At 58.4% G+C, this 685-nt stretch overlaps 1 protein-coding gene across 1 annotated transcript in view; it reads left to right on the top strand.

Moving 5' to 3' along the window:
* The first annotated feature begins 286 nt into the window (after positions 1-286).
* Positions 287-685, top strand: part of LOC123092517 (protein MODIFIER OF SNC1 11) — a 2,966-nt gene continuing 2,567 nt past the window's right edge. Inside the window, exon 1 of the mRNA XM_044514319.1 lies at positions 287-650. Coding sequence (XP_044370254.1) covers positions 403-650 — 248 coding nt within the window. The 5' untranslated portion in view covers positions 287-402. The remainder of the gene's footprint in view (positions 651-685) is intronic.

Raw genomic sequence — 685 nt, 5'->3', positions numbered from 1 at the left:
TTTGCACGAATTTCATCCAGTTTGTTTGAACAAGAGTTTGAAATGTATGCGGCTATGGTTGGATAGCATCCTCCCGCATCCATGTCCACAGACTCCCCCCTCCCCACCCTTGTTCGCTGACGAATACGAGAGGAAATTTACGGGTTACCGTTGGAGATGCCCTTAGCTAGAGCTTGTAAATATTCAGTTAGCCCATTTCTATTCTCTTCCAGATTGCATCCCAGGCCCTTTGTCTTCGAACTGACCCAAGTGGCCCATCTGCGAAGACAAAGGGCCTTAGCCTGCGTGAAGAGGGGGGCGAAGAGGCGAACTCGAGCAGGAAAAAGCAGCAGCAGAGCAGAATATCTCTTGCCGCACACCGCGTCCGCGACCGTGACCTCCCTGCCCGACGAGCTCTCTCCGATGGCATCTCAGGATTCCAAGCCCGCGCAAGTCCCGGCCACCGCCGAGCTCACGGCCCCGGCGGCTGCTGCCGCAGGGGAGGCGCCGAATCCCACTTCCCCGACAGCAGCCCAAAACCCTAGCGCTGCCGCGGCCGCCGCCGCCGGTGGGGCAGCCACGGATCTAGAGAAGAAGATGCGCCGAGCGGAGCGGTTTGGGACGCAGGTGGTGATGTCCGAGGACGAGAAGCGAAGCAGCCGCGCCGAGAGGTGATTGTTCTATCAAATCCCTTTTCCTAGGGTTT

Source organism: Triticum aestivum, chromosome 4B (genome assembly GCF_018294505.1).
Source record: "Triticum aestivum cultivar Chinese Spring chromosome 4B, IWGSC CS RefSeq v2.1, whole genome shotgun sequence".
Taxonomy (NCBI): Eukaryota; Viridiplantae; Streptophyta; class Magnoliopsida; order Poales; family Poaceae; genus Triticum; species Triticum aestivum.
This window is presented reverse-complemented; position numbering and strand designations above follow the sequence as displayed.